The sequence below is a fragment of the Antennarius striatus genome, chromosome 5 (genome assembly GCF_040054535.1).
Source record: "Antennarius striatus isolate MH-2024 chromosome 5, ASM4005453v1, whole genome shotgun sequence".
Taxonomy (NCBI): Eukaryota; Metazoa; Chordata; class Actinopteri; order Lophiiformes; family Antennariidae; genus Antennarius; species Antennarius striatus.
The window spans coordinates 5570907-5591492 of NC_090780.1; the positions used below are offsets into that span (position 1 = coordinate 5570907).

The 20586-nt window shown below is 40.0% G+C and overlaps 1 protein-coding gene across 2 annotated transcripts in view; it reads right to left on the reverse strand.

Moving 5' to 3' along the window:
• Positions 1–20586, reverse strand: part of ece1 (endothelin converting enzyme 1) — a 39180-nt gene extending 18594 nt beyond the window's left edge. Inside the window, exons 1-6 of one of the 2 annotated variants that reach the window (XM_068314877.1) lie at positions 20470–20586; positions 9056–9142; positions 5661–5799; positions 3545–3757; positions 3302–3426; positions 3047–3193 (exon numbers count right to left, since the gene is read on the reverse strand). In XM_068314877.1, the coding sequence (XP_068170978.1) occupies positions 3047–3193; positions 3302–3426; positions 3545–3757; positions 5661–5799; positions 9056–9142 (711 nt within the window). In that variant the 5' untranslated portion in view covers positions 20470–20586. Of the gene's footprint in view, positions 1–3046; positions 3194–3301; positions 3427–3544; positions 3758–5660; positions 5800–9055; positions 9569–20469 lie in introns of those variants that run through there. The other variant, XM_068314878.1, reaches the window with a different exon arrangement.

Consider the following 20586-nt stretch of genomic DNA (forward strand, 5'->3'; position numbering starts at 1 on the left):
ATTGTTTTAGCTACCACAGACCCCGATTATTAAGCTTTGCTGAGTCCCTAGGGCTCATAGGGAAGGTTAGCTTCCATTGTTCCCGCTCAAAACACATTGCTTTGGATATTTCCAGATTGTTACATACACTCTCCACTGCTTTTGAAGCGGGGTGTACGCTAAATCCCTTTGGGGGGAAGGGAGACACGTTCTCAGCAGTTGGAGTGAACATATAGGATACATATAGGAACATCACACTGAGGTGACCCAGATTGGCCACGTCTTCAATTGTTAGTTGTTGAGAATCTCCATTCAACAATGGAAATGACCACATAATCGCATCTGCTTACACGAAATAGGTAACACAACACTTAGTTATTGTCTACTACATCATTCTATGCTTTGGTTACTTCAGTTTTGATTTCTGATGCTTTTCTTTTCAGGTGTTGGACTCTTTCGAGTCCAAAAGGGGGATATGTTGATGTATTCCTGTGTGGCCTCAGCATTTGTGTAGTGAGACTAGTGTCGGCCGGTTCTGCTTCGTGGAGCATGTTTCACTTCCTTATATGACAATATACATTGTGCCTTTCTGATGTATTAAGGTGTTACCATATATAGAAATGGAAGTATATGCGTTGTAACTTGTGCCTAAAAAATCTGAAGGTTGTTTGACTGAGAAGAGACAGGCCTGTTAGTTTTACATGGGGGCCCCTCACCCCATACTCCCGCAGTACCTCCCACAGTATATCCCTGGGGACCCGATCGTACGCCTTCTACATGTGTTTCTACAAAACACATGTAGACTGGATGGGCATACTCCCAAGCCCACTCTAGGATCCCTGCAAGAGTAAAAAGCTGGTCCGTTGTTCCACGACCAGGACGGAACCCACATTGTTCCTCCTCAATCTGAGGTTCGACAATCAGCCTTCCTTTCCAGCACCTTGGAGTAAACTTTCCCAGGGAGGCTGAGGAGTGTGATGCCCCTGTAGTTGGCACACACCCTCTGGTCCCCTTTTTTAAAAAGAGGAACCACTACCCCAGTCTGCCACTCTTTCGGCACTGTCCCAGACTTCCACGTAATGTTAAAGAAGTGTGTCATCCATGACAGCCCCTCAACACCCAGAGCCTTCAGCATTTCCGGGCGAATCGGAAACAGAGTACAAGACTCCCGACAACATAGCTCCCTGGATCCTTAGGGCACACAAACTTTTCCACCACGATAAGCTGATCGTTCTTTGCCGACAAACCAGTCCCGGGCAGCAGAAGCTGGCTCTGGGGATGTGGAATGTCACCTTATTGGATTGGAAGAAACCAGACCTTGTGTTGGAGGTGGAACAATACCAGTTTCATCTGTTGGAGCTTACCTCCACACATAGCCTCAACTCTGGAACAAAATCCCTGGACAGGGGTTTGACCTTATTCCTTTCTGGGGCTGTCAGGTGTGACACGCAGGTCGAGTGTGGAGGTACTTGTGCAAGTTCCGGTTGAGCACTGCATGACTGGGAGGAATGGCATCCCTGATCTACACCCGTCCAGCGTTATGTTGTTGGACTATAACACCATGGACACCAACACAAGGATGCTCATAAGTGTACCTGGTATCAGAGCACCTTAGATCAGAGGTTAATGATTGATATTGTGATCATACCATCTGACCATGTGTTTTGGACACTCAGGTGAAGAGAGGATCAACAGTCTACTGATCGCCACTTGGTGGTTAGTTGGGTCCATTGGCAACAACAGCATGGGTCAAGAACAGGTTGAATAAGTCTGTCAGGACCCCTTGCCACCTCCCAAGCATATCGTCTGAGTACACATCCAGGGATACCATCAGTGACTGAAGCTTTGTGTGCATTGGTCCTACCCAGCACTGTTTCAACATCAGTGGGGGAAAGTGTCAGGGGTTGGTAGTTGGCCAGCTCTGACTTTATTGCAGGTACTTGGTTGCCCTTCTCAAAGCAAGTATAGAAGTAGTTAAGCTCGTTGAGGAAGGATGTATTAAGAGTTAGGGGGGTAGAAGTTGGTGGGCTTGTAGTCAGTGATGGCCCGAATGCCTTGCCACATGTGTTGGGATTTTGAGTTGAAGAAGTGCTCCTCAACTTTCAGCTTTTAGTTGTGCTTGGCCTTCTTGATGCCCCGTTTTCAGGTCTGCATCAAGTTGTATTTTAGGCTGGTGCATCTCCTGATCTAAAGGCGGTGTTGCAGGCCTTCAGTAGTAGACGGACATCCTTGTTCATCCTGGGCTTCTGATTAGGGTCTATCATAATCATTTTTTGGGTGGTAATGCCCTCTGCAATGGTGGAGATGTAGTCCATTATACTGAGGAAGTGTTGCTCTTGATGTCTATCTGGGAGTGAATGGCTGCCTGAGTATCAGTCTGTGTGCTTGAACTGGTCCTGCAGCACAGTCTGCTCCCCTCGGCCACACTTTCATTGTTCTTACTGTTCACATGTTGGATGAGTAATATGTACTTCGAGATCGCAAAAAAGAGGTGGCTTGACTGTCCTGTGAGGGAAAGACTTCTCAAGTCTCGCTGTCAAATATGAACCCAAAGACCAGTGTCCAGAATATTAACACAGATTTTATCTATCCATATATACAAACCTTGTGGAATAAACTTGTAGGAATTTGAAGGAAAGTGTGTTAAATGTGATTGAAGTGAATACATGTCTTCAGATATCTATCCATCAATCCATTTTCTTCCGCTTCACCCGCCATAGCGGGTCACAGGAAGCTGGAGCCTGTCCCAGCTGGCATAGGGTGTGAGGCGGTGGACACTCCGGGCACGACGCCAGTGTGCCGCAGAGCCACACACAAAGACACACACACACACTCACTCCTACGGGCAATCCGGGACCGGCCAATTAATCTGAAGTGCATATTTTTGGAGGTCGGAGGAAGCCGGAGAACCCAGAGAAAACCTATGCAGACACAGGGAGAACATGCAAACTCCGCACAAAGCAGGACTCGAACCTGGACCCGCCGTGTTGTGCGGCGACAACGCTACCCACTGTGCCACCTGTCTTCAGATAGATACTTGTAAATGAACAAGAGGATCAAGTCTTACCTGGATGATGTTGCTGTTTGAGTTTTTGGAGTCAGTGCTGACGAACACCGTGAAAAAGGGTGATGTGCGATAGTTGGCAGACACCAAACGTAAAACTTCCTGAAAGTTGTCTTTGTCCCATGCTCCAGTTAGAGCCCATCCCCCAAGCTGAAACAATATGTACAGACAATCAGTGAGCGATTGATACAAACTAAGTGGTTCCTTCAAACAAAAGTGACTATGAGGAATGTTTTCTGCTTTGGGAAAGAAGCATACGTGACTGATTAGCTCCTGTAGGGGCTTTGATCCCAATTGCTCAATTTTGACCTCATTCATGCAGGCCTGATAATATCGCTGGGCCTTTTTCTCAGCCTGACTCAGACCTTTCATGGTTGTGTTTTCTGGCAGGACAGATAAAAAAAATGTGACTGGAAAACAAGCATCACAGATCAGTAAAATGTGCTTGAAAAAGAGACCAGGGTAAGTTTATGATGAAAGCAGATTGGCAAGAAGTCTTACCTAATAAATGTTTCATTTCAAGCATGTTGCGCTCCCAGAGGTTGCTAAAAGGCCCCCAGCGGGACTTGCCCTCAGGGAGTGGGTTGTTCTTCACCCAGCCTCCACAGGCAAAATTGTAAAAGTTGTGGCAAGGGTCTACGGAGTGGTCGAGGGCTCCCATGACTGCGCTAGCCACAGCAATGCATGGCTCTGTTAAACACAAACCTGGGTGAGCTGTAGGAGACAAAGCATGAAATTATTTTTTAGGGTTATAGAAATTAATCTGAAAGTATTTAAATATTGAATATTTAAGTATACAGTAGTACCTCGGGACACAAGCTGCTCGACAGATTGTTGTTTGAGTTGTATGAGATACAAGCTGTCACCGTTCCATATTTTTGTCTGACATACGAGCAATATCCGAAAAATAAGCTGTGCTTCGAGACACCACCAACAGTTAGCAGGTGGATACAAGATCAACTGAGACCGCATGTCATTCTTTCCCAAGTGTTGGCAGATAGATACCTCAGCTGAGACCAGATCTCGTTCTTTCCCACATGTTGGTGGATGGATACAACAGCTGAGACCAGATATCGTTCTTTCACACATGTTGGCGGATGGATACAATATCACCAAGATGTAAGATGTAAATTACAAGATTTAATTTTCCTTCACAGAGTAACAACGTAGCATGCCCGTGCTTATGACTTTTGTGTTTCTCATTGTTTACGTAAGATATACAAGTAATTATGCACAGGCAAATTATGCATGTCTATTGGTTAAGAAAAAATGTTTTTTTCATAATTTAGAAGGGTTTGGGGCTTCTTTACAAGGTTGGAATGGATTGAAATACTTTTAGATATTTTAAATGGGGAAATGTTTGACTTAGAGTTGTTTGACTTATGAGCTCAGTCACAAAATGGATTAAATTAGTATCCCAAGGTACTGCTGTAAATGTGAGCTTGGAGCATATGGAAAATACTATTTTACATGACTTAGACACACAACCACGATGGAATATTTCTCATCTTAATATTTCATAAATAACTGGCTGAAATGCAGTGATTTATGTTGTTATCTTAGAAGGCAAAAGTGAAACAAAAGTATTGTTGATTTTTTTTTTTTAAATGACTCATAAAGGTTAAAGATCCTGGATTATTTCATCTCAATGTTTTCAAGACTTGGTTTTAAGATGGGTCACTTTCCTTTAAAATGCTGTAATGATGATTAGTATATACACTACGTTTAGTTGAACCTTTCACACTTGTTTTTTTTTTAGGATACACAAAAGTGCTTTAAACAGTCTATAAGAATGTGGGAAAATGTAATACAGATATAAGGTGGCTTAATATCAGTATGGGGAGGGATCATAAATGTTTAAATTTCCGTAAATTATAAAAAAAATAGTTTGTCGCTATTTTGCAGAATTGTGTTTTTCAGGGGTGCTCCTGGAACACATTAACCGAGAGTAACGAGGGATTATTGTGTTGTTAAGTGCAATCGATAAAACAGCGAAAAACAAAATGTTGGTTGCTCTATACTATTGTTTCTATAAATCCAAATCCCAAATGATGTATAACAGGAACGGGAATCACAAACTGAGGAAAATGTTATTAGAGGAATAATTGTGTATAGAAGAGTACGTACAGATCTAGTGTACAAGTCAGCCCCACAGTTATGGAATTAAGTTTCTCATGGTGAGTGTGAGGAAGCCCACACAGTTGACACATCACCAGGATAGTAAAATCCACCAGTATTTTTTTTCTCCATCAGGAAAAACATTTCCAGTCGTTTTTAAACATACAGCATATTGAACCTGAGGTGTTGGTTTAAAAAACTATACACATATACTGTGTACAGTATATAGCACAGTGTTGCAGTAAATTCTTTGTACATAAAGTAAACCAGCATGGTCATTTTCATGTAGAAACCCCTAACTGGGGGGTATTTATTTCTTCTCAGATCCAATTAACTTTGATAACCGGAACTTGCTATTGCTTCTGCTTTAAAGTCCAGAAAACAACTACTACTTTTTTTCACATTCTTGTAAAAGATGGTCAAAAGAAGGTTTAGAAGGTTTAATAAACCTCTTTTTCTTCCCAGTGGTTGGTTTTAATTTGATGAACTGTGTACTCACACTGTTTGTAGAAGATGCCAGTTGTGATGAGAAATGCAAACAGGCCCACAGACACAACACACAATAAAAACAGCAGCCTCCTCTCCCTCTGAGTCTTGTCTGGCCAACATGTAGGACCACGTACACGCAAAAAAGTCACCTGCACACAAATACAGACAAAATCCTTCATTTAATCCAACAAATCAAATCAAACTTTCAAAATGTAAGTAAATAAATAAGCTTAAAAACCCATTTCAAGACTCTTAAAATGTCAGTCTGCTGATCTAAAAGCTTACCAAGGACTGCACACAGACAAATCATATGATTACAGCTTTTCAGAAAAACAAAGACTTTAAAAGTTTATTGAAAAACACACATTATGTGGTCAAGATAAACTGCAGCAATGACACCCTCCTCTGGCACTGTTTCTACTTATTTCCTGCTGTGTTGAAGGCCAACACATTATAGAAATTTACTCACAAATCTTTTAGATAGTTCCATTCTTTGGGTATATATAGTGAATATATTGGTAGAAGGATGCTGAGTTTTGAGCTGCCAGGCAGAAGGCCAAGAGGAAGACCAAAGAGTATGGATGTAGTGAAAGAGGACATGAAGGTAGTTGTGTGAGAGAAGTGGATGCAGAAGACAGGGTTAGATGGAGGCAATTGATTCGCTGTGGCAACCCCCGAGGGGAAAACCGAAAGGAGAAGAAGATTCCTTGGGTAAATCCATTTTAAATAAATACCAGATCTCAAACCTTGATAAAGTAAATGTGGGAGACACAATATTATTTATTGCTACAAGCTATGAGGTTTCAACAGTCACAGTTTTATGTGATAAATTCCAAGGCCACAGTGGCTTCTTCCCACAAACTCAGAGTGATGGTGTAATTTGGACCCAAATGGAATGGCAGTAGAATATGTCTACTGCCAACCATCTGCAGTTTCATTTTAAAAAAAGGTTTCAAAAAGCTTAATTTCTAAAGAGCTGAGGTTCTACCCCAAAATTCTTCTGAAGATTTTTTTCTTGATTGTCTTTCATGGTTCCACAAAAGATGAAGGCTTTCATTAAGAAAAATTTTCATAGGAATAATCCTTTTTGTAAAAAAATTTTTTTTTAACCTTTTTAAAATTTTATTTTTGGAGAAAAAAATCCTTGCTCAGCACAGCATACAAGACTTCCAAATATGTCAGTATAATACAGCTGGAAAAACAAAAAATTCAAATCATCAAAAAAATCACAGTGCTCTCAACAGAATCAAACTAAAAAACTAGAATGAATTATGATATAATTTTGAAACAAAAAAATAGGAAATATTTCAAATCTAGTCACTTCTACTCAAAAGGCATGACACGGAATGCAGGCAGAGCTTATAATGTTGAACTCCAGCATTAAGCAGCTACGTCGCAGGAGCGGCAGGAAGTACCCTGATACTTGTCACTTTTAGACAAATCTTTGAGCAGACATTCATTCATCGTCTACCGCTTCATCCGCTGTGGATAAAGCAGATGAAGCTCACTGAATTCTGATTTGATAAAAATTCTCTAACCCAGGGGTTTAGAACCTGTGTCTCTCGAGCCTAATATGGCTATTTTGATGGCTGTATATGGCACCAGACAATTTTTTAATCATAAAAAAGTATTCCGTTGACTTTTTATATTCTTTGATTGTGACGGACCTCACGTTGTCATATGGGAAACCCCGATGCTTTATTCACCAGGATCAAACTCAAAAAGTCTACCCGGATGGCCAGACCGTAACGCCGAAGCAACCTTCGTCTTCACGTTCGTCCATCCCACACACACGGAGCCGTTACAGCTTTGTCGGACACAGCGGTTTGTTCGTTTGTGACGATGAAAAAGGAAAATCAAACAAAGTCTGATATTGTTTTATCGTGGAATTTCCATGGGTTCCCACTAGATTATACACATATTGAAATATATTTATTCAAGGAAAATGCATTAAAATATAATTAACTTTTATCATAAATATTATCATTTCTGGTTATGTTAGGCCAGGAGAGAAGGCTATGCTGGCCCTAGTAGTCATCAAGATACAAACATTTGACTTACGAACATTTATAGATACGAACAGCTGTGCACTGCCATATCCGACAAATGTAGTTGCCCTTTCTGCCGCATCACATACAAGGCAGAGTAACATTAACATTATATTAAGATAGCATATCTCAATAACTCAGCAAATTCAAAGCTAAGTGAACACTTTGCTCTGATGTTGGACTTAGGCCCCGTCCACACGATAACGGATATTTTAAAAACGCAACTTTTTTGTTGTGTTTACACCTTCCGTCCACACGACAACGCAGATATCCGGAATGAAAACGCAACTTTTTTAAAACGCTGGCCGAGGTGGATTTATTTAAAAATGCTGGGTCTGCGTGGTTGTGTGGACGGTGTATCCGCGACTTTTTAAAAACGCTGACGTCTTGCCTGCGACGAAAACCGCTGTGACGTCATATTTATGGGCCCGTGTGTTGTGACAACAAAACACGGAGGATTCTTATTGGGTAAAATTTGACTCAATACTGCCACCACATGGTTTGGCATGCTTATAGCCGTCTTCGAAAACGCACTGATGCGTTTACATGTGGACGGAGATTATTTTAAAAACGCTGTCGTGTGGACGCGAATCATTTTCAATGCGTTTTTAAAAAGTTCAGTTTTTTTAAAAATCCGTCATCGTGTGGACGGGGCCTCAATGTGGCCTTTTCCGCTTTCCTGTCAGTACGTCATCTGCAGCGTTTTTCCGCTGAACTCTGAAAGTTTTACTATTTGATGTTAACTATTGGTCGAGTTAACTGACAAACTTGATGGAACTAACACTGCCTGTAAATCCAGCTTGGTGTGACAAATAATCCTCTGGTGGTGGCCATGCTTGTTACAGACCAGAAACAGCATCATGAGATGAGAACCCTAACCCAAAACCAAACAGGTGAGTATGTAGACAAATTAACTTCCTTGAAAACAAAAAAAATGGATGAAAAAGCATTCATAAAAGAAATTAATCAGTGTATAGAGTAGCTCAACAAATGCAAGCTGCTATCAGAGGTGAAAACACTGTGCAACAATGTAGAAATAAATGTGAATTTTAACTACACAATGTAAACCAAATCTGTGTTATCACCCAACTACAGCCTTATGAGCACCTTTATGATTTACTGTTTGATTGTGCCACAAATGACTTTCATGTTTTGATTGCAAGCGGTTAAACATTTTAAAAACCAGCACCAATGACTAAATAAAATCCCAGGACACTCCAGTGTGGTCAGCGAAAACATTTTTGGCCTGACGTTTTTCTGATATTTTTTGTGCAGGGTGAAACACCAAAAGGCCTTTTAGCCTACCCGGGTTAGCCCACAATTTTATGCTTTGCACAGGGTATTGTTGCATTTTTACCTGCATAGGGGATGATGGATAGATGTCATCACTAGTGGAGTCCACTAGGTCCTCCTCATCCAGAGTAGCTCTCTTGTAAGTTGACATCTGAAAAGTTAAATACAGAACAGAGTCTCTCAGTATGTCCATGTTCCTCCAATCCCTTTCTGCAATCACTTGTTTATGATAGTGGAAGCGGTTGTGTGTGGAATCTATTGCTGAACAGTTCCCGAGGTGTCAAGGACAGGCTTTCCTCTCAATTTTATCAGGAGGTGTTTGGTTTGTCTTGTTGAAGTTTCTCCACTGAAAAACTGAGTCATTCCTCCTGTTCCAAATGGCCTTTCCTATTCCCGACAACCCCAACACCTTCCACAGCCCCAATGGTGAATACTGCAAATACCCCTTGGGGCAAATGTCACAACACCAACTAAAACCTCCTCCTGAATATCCTGGTGATAGTCTCCTGTGGCTCCCTCACTTCCTTATGAACAGTTTTGCAACTATTCCTGGGCAAATATTCTTATGGACTTCCTCCTTTAGCTTAGTCTGAAAACACAAGAGAAGTCGGAACAGATGAAAAACAGGAAGGAGCACTGACTCAGGAGCCTTACATGACCGAAACTGGGTGTGATCGTGTGTGCCTGTGATTGTATTGTCCAATGTGGTTTCACTTAGTTTTAGGGAGGAAGGCAACCATACAGCTGTAATTCACACACAGTGTGCTCTATAGGACACAGTGCAGCCGGGGGAGGGGTCCAAATTCATACCCTCCTCCCACTACATGCTTGTAGTGGCTGCTACTGGCAACCGTTATCTGATAGGCACAACAGTCAGATCTTCTTCAGTTTAACCCCTGATGTTCAGACTACCTACCAAACTGTATTTAACTCTCGGTACAAACACAAAATCAACAATAACACTGAAACAACATTTTGTACATGCAAACATGTCTGCATTAATCATCATTTACAAAACGCAACTCCAAAATATATTTGGAAATTATATATATATATATATATATATATATATATATATATATATATATATATATATATATATATATATGCAAAAGATCACATAAAAAGGCAACATGCATGGTTTAATTCTGAACTTAGATAAATAAAGCAAACAGCCTTTATTTAAAGGTTGGAGAGAATATGGCACTCAAATAGAATGGAGGAGTCTTGTTTAATCTGGCAATCTGCAAGGGCAGCGCAATCAAGGTTTCTCTTCAACACTTTACTGCATTACTGACCATTTTATCCCCAAAGGTAACAGTAGTAACCATTTCATGAAATTCTTCATCAAGAAAATCAAATCTATTAGAGATGACATTCATCAGTTTATTTCATCTCGCAACACTGACCTATCCCTGAGCAATGGAACTAACAATGGAACTAACAATACGATAGTTATTGTTGGTAGTTATTTGAATAGCTTTTGCCCCATCAACCTGCAGCAATTAATTTCAACAATTGCCTCATCTAAACCATTTAAACCCATTTAAACCCATTTAAACCATCTAAACCCATTTAATCTATTTAGGTCGTTCCGAATGCCAAATCCCAATGCCAAATAGAACTAGAACCAATGCAGTCACAGACTGTACCATCCCACAACACCCTTGAATTCAAAATTTTACCCTGACCTACTTGCATAGGTCAAACATCAAAGCTACTGCTCTGATCTACTCTCACTGATCAAAGCACTAGCTTTGATCTAGGGTCTTACTCGCACTGGCCTTCTGCCTCGTCTTTCTTTCTTATCCAGTTCCTGAGTGTACAAAAGTTGAAAATTAACCTTGACCTAGTTTTCTCAAGGTCAAGATCATCATCTCATATTCATCCCCTTTGCCACCCAACTTATGTGCTTTTTGTTTCATCTTTCTATCTATAACTGTTGCAAAGATATTTGGTGGACATACTAACAGAAGGACGAACAAACTGACAACTACAATATATCACTACTTTGCAGCAGGATGTAATTAACCATTCTTTACTGCAAGGCTATGTGCTTTGCAGAAAAAAACAAAAACAAAGGATGAACTATAGGCCCATTTCAAACCTTCCGTTTCTGTCCCAAGATCTTTGAGAAAGCATTTATCACTCACCTGTGTGATTTTTTACAATTAGACGTCTCCAGTCAAGATACAGAGATCATCATAGTACAGACAGAATTAGTTAAAGTCGCATATTATCTTTTAATAGCATCAGATAATGGACTTTTCTCTGCTCATCAGTGCAGCGTTTGACACAATTGAACATCAATTAAAATTACAAAGGCTGGAATATTCAGTTTGCAATAAAGGATGTGCATTATACTGGTTTGGGTAACATTTATCTGACAGATCTCAGTTTGTTGGTGGACATGATATATATTCTATGTGCAGTAATCTTTCATGCATTCGCACAACAAAACGCGCAGCTTCACCCCATCCTGGATTTTTAGTAGGTGGACACGTGACACCGTACAAGCATTCTATTGGCTGACCGCATCCGGAAGTGCGCTGCATTCCGTGAGTCTTGGAACACTGCGCACGTCCCTGAGACAGTAAAGCGCTTTAAACAGTCTATGAGAGTGTGGGAAAAGGTAATACAGATAGAAGGTGGTTTAATATCAGTATGGAGGTGGAATTTCGTTTTTGCGGGTGGTTCCTGGAATTAACCGCGAATAACGATAGATAGATAGATAGATAGATAGATAGATAGATAGATAGATAGATAGATAGATAGATAGATAGATAGATAGATAGATAGATAGATAGATAGATAGATAGATAGATACTAGGAAACACAATTTACACTGCTATGCAGATGACACACAGCTATACCTGTCAATTAGTAAGATATACATTAAAGACATTAAATCCTGAACTGAATTAAATCAAGAACTTCCAGTTAATACATTTTTAAAAAGGTGAAGTAATGTTTCTTTGCCCTAAACATCTCAGAAATGTTTTTCCTAGTGATATAGTTGTATAAGTTCACCATAGTGACATCAACAAAACAGGTTGCAGAAAAAGTAGTCCATATCTTTGTTACTTCCAGGCCGGATAACTGTAATTCACTATTGTCAAGTATTGCCCCAACGCCTCTATTAGACATTTGCAACTGATTCAGAACAGCGCAACACTTGTTCTAACAGGAACTAGATTGAAAGATCACATTTCTCCTGTGCTAGCATATCCCTGCTTAAGCCCTCAATGTTGAGCCCTCATCATGCAATATTACCCCACTAGAACTCTGTGGTCCCAAAGAGCCGGTCTGCTGGTGGCTCCAAGAAAATTTCCAAAAGCAGACTGGGGGTGCAGAGTTTTCAGTTATCAAGCTCCTTTATTGTACAATGAGCTCCCTGATTTGGTTTGTGAGGCTGGCAGCATCTCTACATTCAAGAGTAGACTGAAGACTTGCTTTTTTAATAAAACATTGTTAGTCCATCCAAAAGATATACTGTCACAAGCTTAGACTGTAGATCATACATCAGAAATCTTATATTAATGCACAAGTCAACATTAATCCCGATGTCAAGATAGATGAAGTGATATGTACAGGGCACCATGAAGTCTGGGACAAATGCACTTTGTGACATGACCAAGGTATTGGAAACTAATCATAGGCAGTGATTTTGCTTTATTGCTCCACATCAATAACTCTCATTCTTTAAACCAAAACCAACTGTGTAAAAGGAAAATGAAAGTTTAGGCATGAGACTAAAATATATTTAAAAATTGCATTTGCTATCATACACGAACTGATTTGCAGTTGTTTTGAGACATTAGTCAACAACATTATGTAAGATCATTAAAAAGAGCAAAAAATGAAATCAACTGGACCTCTTCTCCAAAACCCTTCTAGAAGGGTCTTGGATGACAGGTGAAACATTGTACCGACCAAACAAGTTCTGTTGATTCTTTTTTGTTCTTCTTAATTTATCTCAACCTGGATGACTGAGAACCTATGCAGATCAGATCAGAAGGTGAAAGTAGAGGTATCATAGGTCAAACAGGAGGCTCATGATGACTTGTATGCTAAAGTTAGACAGTAACGAGGGAGAGACTGATCTATACAGGGTGGCAAGACAGAGAGACAGAGATGCGAAGGACGTGCAGCAGGTTAGGGTGACTAAGGATAGGGATGGAAGTCTATGGACAGGCGCCATTAGTGTGATGGGAGATACCTTGAAGAGGAAAATGAGAGTGAACAAAGACTTGGAAAGGTGGCTGTTGTGGACCAGTAAATAGCAAAGATTTGTCAGGATGAAGTGAGGTGGGTATTGAAGAAGATAAAGATTGGAAAGGCACTCGGTCCTGATAATATACCTGTGGAGGTACGGAAATGTCTAGGAGAGGTGGCAGTAGACTTTCTAACTGGGTTGTTCAACAGGATCTTAGATAGTGAGAAGATGCCTGAGGAATAGAGGAGAAGTGTGCTGGTGTCCATTTGTAAGAATAAGGGAGATGTGCAGAGTTGCTTCAAATACAGACGAATAAAGCTGATGAGCCATACAAAATATGAAGTTATTGGAAAGAGTACAGGTAGTTGAAGCTAGACTAAGGGCAGAAGTGAGCATTTGTGAGCAGCAGTATGGTTTCATGCCAAAACAGAGTACTAAAGATGCAGTATTTGCTTTGAGGATGTTGATAGAGAAGTACAGAGAAGGCCAGAGGGAGCTGCATTGTGTTTTTGTAGATCTGGAGAAAGCTTATGACAGGGTGCCCAGAGAAGAACTGCGGTGTTGTATGAGGAAGTCTGGAGTGGCAGAGAAGTACGTTAGATACATGACAGGAATCTCCATTGACTATGATGTTTGCGGATTACATTGTGATCTGTAGTGAGAGCAGGGAACAGGTATAGGAGAAGCTAGCGAGGTGGAGGTTTGTCCTGGAAAGGAGAGGAATGAAGGTTAGCCGCAGTAAGACAGAGTACATGTGTGTGAATGAGAGGGACCCAAGTGGAAGACTGAGGTTACAGCGAGAAGAGATCAAGAAGGTGGAGGATTTGAGGTACTTAGGGTCAAAAGTCCACAGCAACGGACAGTGTGGAAAAGAGGTGAAGAAGCTTGTACAGGCAGGATGGAACGGGTGGAGAAAAGTGTCAGGTGTGATGTGTGATAGAAGAGTTTCAGCTAAAATGAAAGGAAAGGTTTACAAAACTGTGGTGAGACCAGCAATGTTGTTTGGTCTAGAGACTGTGTCAATGAGGAAAAGACAGGAGAAAGAGCTGGAGGTAGCAGAGATGACGATGCTGAGGTTTTCTTTGGGAGTGACCAGGATTGATAGGATCAGGAATGAGTACATCAGAGGGACAGCACATGTTAGAGGTTTTGGCGATAGTCAGAGAGGCCAGACTGAGATGGTTTGGACATGTCCAGAGGAGAAATAGTGAATATCAGTAATATAAGTAAAAGCGGGTGAACAGATATGAGTGAATCATTAGCTGATTAACATTCCCAGTTTTATGTGTCACCTTTTGTGGTACAAATATCTAATGAGTTAGAACAAAATGTTCTAGTACTAGATAGTTTCTGTAGGTCAGCAGCAGAAGGTAGTGATTAACCTCAGCTGTCTGTCAGCCTCACAAAGACACATATCACACCAAACTGGCTGCTCCAGATCATGTAATAAACTATACCAATATATTCAAATGCAATCATGTATCAGAAGAGTCCTCTTTATCTCTCTCTCCTATAGAATTCTACCTTCATCCTGGTATACATCCCTCCATGTTGGCATCAATCAGCAAATATAAGATAATTAGACATTCTTGTAAACATTACCAGAAAACAACCTCATCACTTCATTTTACTTCCCACTTGCTTCATGTACAAAATCCTGAAAGAAAAGTTCTCAGAACAGGAGAAAATGACCGAGAATATTCCTGGCAAAAACAAAGCACATATTCTTGTTAAATAATGTTCTCTATGAGACAAGATGTCAATAAACTATCCATCTGTGTTTTAAAACACTGTTAAAGCCAGTACTCAGCCATCTAAGTCACATTAACAACTTACAAAAAGGCTGCTTTGAAAAAATATGGAGGCTAATGTGATAACAGAAGTAGACAGACCCTCGTCTTTCTCTCTGCAGGGAGAGTGGGAGATAAAAAGCCTGTCTTCTTTTTAGGCTACTTTCAAATACATATAAAAGCTACAAGTAACCTATACCCGAGAGCAAATATTGCCCCAATATGGGATATTGATATTTGATAAAGTAACACAGTCACAATGCATTACTTACATTTGCAGTGTTAAACATTCAGCTGTTCCATGAACAAAATATGAAATGTTGATAAACTGATATATATATATATATATATATATATATATATTATATATATATATATATATATATACACACATATATATACATATATATTATATATATATATATATATACATACATACATACATACATACATACATACATACATACATACATACATACATACATATATATAAATATTTCCCTAAGGGAAATTAAGAAACATTTTACCAAACATATTCCTGATTTAAACCTATGCTGCGCTGAAGTGCAGTAGAGACCATGTTGTTGTTTCATGCACACCGCGCACCACACACAGTGTTGCGGTCTGTGCAGATGTGCTTGCATATGTTGCTACAGATTACCACCCCCACCACCACCCCATTCCCTTAGCCAAAGAGTGTCAAACTCATTTTCACCGAGGGCCACATCAGCCAAATGGCTATCCTCAAAGGGCCAGATGTAATTTATAAATATAACTTAATGTAACATAATGTAATGTAAAATAAATGTAACTACTCCTTAATGTTATATAACTCTGAATGTATTACTTATTCAAACTACAAACATTACAGTTGCACAGTTTCTCTGTTATAACATAAATACTTTTAATTTGTCAGGTATCAAATAGTTTGATCAAGGATCAAACTATTCAAGTGAGTAACAAAAATAACATCAAAACACAAGTTAGGACATTAACTATGTTAAACATGGTTTCATCAAAGTTAAAATTGCCTGAATTACTGCTTTGTGGGAAATGTAGTTTTGGTCAAAGCAAAATTTTGACCAATTTAATTTAGACACTCTGACCATTATGCTCTCGCAGGTCACATAAAGTGATGTGGCGGGCCACATTTGGCCCCAGGGCCTTGTGTTTGACATGTGCCTTGGCCAAATCCCTGATTGATGACAAAACAGTTTTCCCTTTCCTGTAAGTTACACCTGGTGATAAACATTCTCACGAAAATAGCTTTAGACATTTGAGTTTTTTGAAGCAACACTTCCACATCTTATAGAGAAATATTTGAAATCTGAAGTCATTAGCATGTCATAACTTGTCGCAATGGCAAGAAAAACAAAAGCTGTGGAAACTGCAGCCTACCAAATAGTTCTTGTTGACTCTGGGAGTCACGCTTAGTGACTCAGATTCAAAAACACAAAACGATGCTCAAAATATGGTCGCATGAAATCGTCCCCAAAACAAGTCAGAATACGTTGGGCCAGAATCTCATAATTCTTGGAATCTAAGTGAGGGAACATCCTTTTGAGAGAGGCCGTAAAACCACAACCATGTGTCAGTAATTCGCCACTGACCATGTGAACCAAGTGATTATTTGCAGCGCTGGGGCATTCATCCAAGAATAACTGAAGCATGTTTGTTTTTTGGATTGGGTAATGTGTTTATCTGACAGTGACTAGAATCACATAGTTTATCTGCAAGGACTAAAATAAAGACAGGATGAGAGAAAAAAGAAGAAAAGAGAAGAAATAAAGACATTACATGAGAGGATGGGGTCACAGGCAGTTTACAAGCATGCTTGATGTAAGCTGGCTGGAAACAAATTTTGAATCTGAAGAAAGGCAGATCACTCAACCACAGCGGCGGGCCATGCATTTCACACCTAGGTCTTCAGTGATGTTCTCCTTAGTCAAACATAAATAAATACATTCCATAATAGGGTAAGCGGCTCCCACTGCTGCCACCAATGTAAACTTCAGGACTGAGATGTTTATTGATTTGATATATATAAAATTGAATTACAAGAACATTAAATATGAAAACCTAGATAAATGAAATGCTCGTACTCAGCAAAACAGCTGTTCAAACGGCTTATTACACGCAAAATCCAAATCTTTCTTTCCCCAAGAACACACTAACCCATTAGCAAGGACAGGTTAGCTCCTTTATGAACCCGACCGTCGTCTCATTGGAGCTTCTCTTCAAATGTGCGTCTGCATAGCGTCTGCATGGTGCCCCCCTCTCAGAGTGAGTATCCAATCACAAGGCACGTACATGTAAGGACAACGTGGGCTAGCTAGCAGGTCCTAGAAGGCCAACTCGTGATCTGATAGGCTATCGCATCTGTTTATTAACTATGTGTTCACTCTCACTCACAGTGCAGCGAGACCTGCATTCTAGATTCTGAAGGTCCTGGGCAATTCAACCATTCAACCTGGCAAAACAAGCTAGCTGAATCCAGATTGGATAAAACCTCTCTAACCTAAAAGTAGAACACTGATCCAGTGTTGGCCTATATCATATTATATCCCAATGTATAATTATATATTTACTAGAAGTAAGCCATGGATATTCCACAATAAAACAATAATATCAGACTTCATACCAAAAATATGAAAACAAATGTGTTTGTATTATAAACCAAGCGCACCCATCACAGAGTTCTCCCACCAGCTGGCAGTGCAGCCCGGTCTGACCCAGAACTGGCCTCAAGGAACGTGAATGAATGAATGAATGAATATATAAGCTTGATGACTCAAAGAAAGAAACAGACGAACAAACTGTCTAGCATGTTTACCAACACGTCTTTGACGCAGAGCTGTTATACGTCAGAAAATAGCCGTTTTTAACTCCGTCCATTCTGTGTGTACATGTAGACATGGGTCACACACACTAACGTCACAGCGGTTTTCGTCGCAGGGACACACCCCCCGGATAGAAAAAGTCTCCGTTACAGCGTCCACATGGCAACACATACCCGACGTTTCCAAAAACCTTCACTTTGGCCAGCGTTTTCGTCCTGGACATCTGCGTTATCGTGTGGACGAAAGGAATAATTGTAACAAAAAGCCTCACTGCCAGATGCCCTACGCCATATTGTTTACATGAGTCCTTCTGGCAGATGCGCCGTGATTGGTTGGGCGCTTGATTGACAGGTAGTGGGTGGAGTTAAAGCATGACAGTGTGAGGTTTTCAAGTGAGCTTATTCAAATATATAGGTGGGGAGATACATATATTTGAATATATTTATTTAAGGAAAATGCATTACAACATAATTAACTTTTATCATAAATCATTTTATCATGATTTCTGGTTATGTTGGACCGGCAGAGAAGACCTTGCTGGCTCTGACCGCCCACCACTGGTCAACCATCATGGGTGTCGTGGTTTCAAACTGCAGAGGATGAGCGATTAAAGATATGACAAAAACCAGCATAGTGGCAATCTAAATATTAGTTTGTGTGATAAGTTACCTAACTTTTGTGATTCTGTCAAAATCTAACTTCTTCTTTTCAGCTTAGGCTGATATCAATAAATCATGCACTGTGAACAACCAAAGAAAAGTAGAGCTGCTTTGACATGGGAGCATTCAGCCTTTTTGTGAGTCCCACTGGGGTTGGGAATACATTCCACAGACACCACTATGCAAAACCTAAACACAGGAAGCACCTCATCTCACATTATTACGTAATCACATGATGCCACATGCATGTAAACACATTGTAAATATAGAAGGCATACTCCTAGAGCTCTTAAACCAAGTGCCATGTCCAGTCCATGTCCATGTCCATGCTTGTATAAAGAGGCTGACTGTAAGTTCATGCATCAGATGTTGCAAACAAACAAATAGGGCGGATGACTCAGCACACAAACATTCATAAATACCACAATGCCACAAGCATTGTGGCATTCATAAATGCCACAAGCCTCTCCAGCTCAAACACTTTCCTAATGTTTGAGCTGCCTGTCTGCCTGAAGGCCACAGATAAGACAAGGTTGTCCCTGGTTGAAGCTCCTGACCTCTTTCCTTTCTTTGCAAAGCACAGACTTGTTTCCTTTGCAGAAAACATCCCGATAAAGAAGCGTTAACAAAAAAGAAAAAAAAGCTACTTTCCCAGGCAAGCGGCTTTCTGCTGTGCCAGAGTAGGATTGGTAAACTAAACCAGGGAAAGCTTGCCAGACGTATTATAGATTTGCTTTATTTTTAGTCACTCAAATAAAAGAAAGAGCATGAATTGCTTACATGCAAGCCATAGCTCTAAAACTCTTCAGATTCCTAGAGCCACAAGTGTTAAGTCATCCTTTTCTGCATGTTTCATATGTTTTACTCAAACATACATGATCAAATGTCTCGGCCAGTTCTTAAGTCATTTCTCATTTTTTAGATTTTATGTTCAAAAACGTGGTACATGGAAGCTTGGTTTAAAGGAGTTCTTAGCCATGCCCCAGACAGATAACAGATTACCTCTTCCTGCTGTTATTGTAACACCCTGTGGCATTAATCAACATCAAGATAAATGAGTAAGTGTAGTGTAAACCAAGCTGTTGTGTTATTTTTCTGTCACTCAGGTTTTTTTTAGACAATTAGAAATCAACAACTTACACCGAGACAAGCAAACTAATGATATTAAGCTAATATTCTCGCATGAACTTTATGGCATATGATTTAAAATGGCATAATGAATAACAACAAGTTGTTAACAGAATTAAATAAATCTCTGCCTGCAAAATGTGCTGCAATCCATGTTTTACAATAACTCTTGAAAAAAAAGCACTGAATACTAAAACTCTTTCATTTATTCAGATGATCCCTAAATATGTATGTTGGCTTGTCACAGAATCACTGAAATTATGCCAACTGAAGGTTACAACTACTTAGTTACTGTCGGCTCACTGATATTCAGCCTCTACAAGAAAAATGCGTTGTCAGCCACGCTAACAGACTGGGAATACATATTATTTTTACGTCGCCGCAAACATTACATCAAGAAAAAAGCCATATTAGACAAGCACTAATAATGGTTTAGGTGCAAAACTGACATTAGACACAGACACCTGAATATGACAGAAAAGTTAGTCTGTTGCGCACTGGAGTGTAAAGTACTGTTTACTTCGATACTAAACCGTATTAAAGCCATTTAGAGTATATTCTGGAAGATTGGGAAAGGAAAGCAAAAAGACGTAAGCTTAACAAGAGTGTGATCGTATTTTACAATGACATACAATATTTTACAAAACATGAGACGCGTAACATCGAACTACTGAATCGAAAATACAATGCAGGTCCTTGAACTTCACAGAAAAACATTACCAGAACATTTCTATAGAAAACGCGTCCATCAAGAAAAAGATCTGTAATTAATTAACTCCAAAATGAAGTGAACGAATTCATCGCAGTAGTAACAAAGGGCATAAAGACGCAGAACGCGTTCTTACCCTGTTGTCAGACGTTGTGTCGTCACTTTTCGGTGCTTTCTGACCAGGGACAGCGCGCCAGCCTCAACTGGAACCACCAAAGACACGAAGCCTCGTCGTCAAGATAGTTCCCCCCTC